Here is a 2,066-nt window from a genome sequence, read left to right on the forward strand (position 1 = left end):
CCAGAAGAAACCGAATTAAATAATTCTAAATTAACTGTTAATAGTGCAAATGGCAACAGCACTGGAACAGATGAGAATTCAACCAAACAGGCCAATGGAAATGGCAAAAGCATACAAGATGAACGAAAGGACAAAGATGATGCTACATGATTTTCAATTTAATTTGCCAAAATCATGTCATTAAACTAAAAGAAATAAATTGAAAGTAAATAAAAAATAACAAAAACTATGCCAGCATAAAATTTTTAGAAGAGAAGTAAAAAAAATGAGGCCAGGCGAGAGTGATATTACAAAAAATTAAAATTAAATTGGAATAAATTGAAATTGATAAAGTTAAAACAAACTTTTTTTAATATAGTTTATAAAATAAATAAATCTCTTTTTATTCTATAAAATAAATTAAATTTTCTTAAATTGTTTATAAAAATAATAAATTATTTATTATCAAACAAATAAATTGTTTATTTTAGTAATACGAAAAAAGCCAATTTGAAAATTGAAACAAAAACTTTATTATGAATAATAAAATCAGAGAGCTTAACGAAATAATTAAATAAATATTTGTTAAAATTAAAATAAATAAAAAAAGTAAAACTGTGTCAGTGTTTTATTAAATGAAAATAATTATTGATTTTAAATTAACACTTTTTCAATGTGTAAATGTTAAAGGTGGAAATTTGGACTTTATGGGGTTTTAGACGTAGTCTAGACATAGACTGGACTAATTTTTCAAGAGTTACAAATGTCCTATTTTCTTCTTTTTTGAAGGAAAGATTCAATATTTTTCCTATTTAAGGACATTTTGTCTTCTCGTTTTACTTGTTGCGTTAAATGCGATAAAAACACTAAAAAAGCCAAAAATAAATTTTTTTTCTTTTGGAATTTTAAGCAAAAACAAATAATAATATATTGATAGAATGTCTATTGCAATGTGATTTATTTAACTAAAATTTATGATAGACATTTTAACATCTCTGCTGATGTATGAAATTTGTATTGTTTTTACTTTTGTAATATTGCATATTTATTAAATAATTACATTTCAATTAACAGAAAACTCAATCTTGGTACCATCAGGCATATGTTGTCAGGTTGTATTTAATTTTATTTAAATTTCACTTTTTTTTTGAAGTGCATATGGTTGGTTTTGTAATTGGATACTGATGCAGATCAAAAGAGTTTTTTGTTTGTTTGTTATTTAATACGAATTAACTGATATTGAGTAATTGATTTGGGCTATTCACACAGTTTTGAAATGATATATTATTATAAGAAGAGTAAGTAATTTATTTTTAAAACATTCATACTACAACTATAGTATTTTTAGATATCTTTTAAACCTAAGATCTTATAGCATAACTTTAGGCTTTTCGAAAAAAAAGTAGCTTATTTGTAACGCGAAACTTTTAAAATACTGCCTTGAATCCTCTAAATATTTTTGTTTTTATTTATTTTTTTATAAAACAAATATAACATGAAATACATTTGTTTATTACTTTAGGTATCTGTCAGTTATTTGCTTGACTGTATATCAAATATTTATGCGTTTCAAACAAATGACATAAAAATTAATTAACTGTTAAAAAAAAGAAATGTGTAAATACAAGGTGATGTATAAAACAAAAAAAATGCATTATATTAATCGATATAAATAAATAAAAGCATATCAAATTAACCAACTTAATTAAACTGTTAAGAGAATATGTATCAACAAATATCATAAATAAATTAATAAACAATTTAAACGAATTTATTGCAATGAATTTAATGAATTAGTTTGATATGAGAAAAACATAATGTTAATGATATATTACAAAAAAATAAATAAAAAAAAACAATTAAGAGTTTTATATTCGACCATGACGAATTTTATATATCCAGCATCAAACTATAGCCGAAAATAATTATTTCCTAATAGCTAAACTTTATGAATTTATGAAGCGATGCTTTTGTTATTATCGACAGAAGTAAATTCATTTTTTGACGGTTGTTGGGTCAATTATTGACCAAGCCACATAAAATCTGGTGGAAAGATTTTAGTTTTTACAAAACTTATTTATGTTGCA

General features: G+C 22.8%; 1 protein-coding gene across 1 annotated transcript in view; it reads right to left on the reverse strand.

The window, feature by feature from the left end:
• Positions 1 to 158: 158 nt before the first annotated feature.
• The window catches only part of LOC111680647, an 8,453-nt gene continuing 6,545 nt past the window's right edge, over positions 159 to 2,066 (reverse strand). The window contains exon 6 of the mRNA XM_046948291.1: positions 159 to 185. Coding sequence (XP_046804247.1) covers positions 159 to 185 — 27 coding nt within the window. The remainder of the gene's footprint in view (positions 186 to 2,066) is intronic.

This window comes from Lucilia cuprina, chromosome 2 (assembly GCF_022045245.1).
Source record: "Lucilia cuprina isolate Lc7/37 chromosome 2, ASM2204524v1, whole genome shotgun sequence".
Classification (NCBI taxonomy): Eukaryota; Metazoa; Arthropoda; class Insecta; order Diptera; family Calliphoridae; genus Lucilia; species Lucilia cuprina.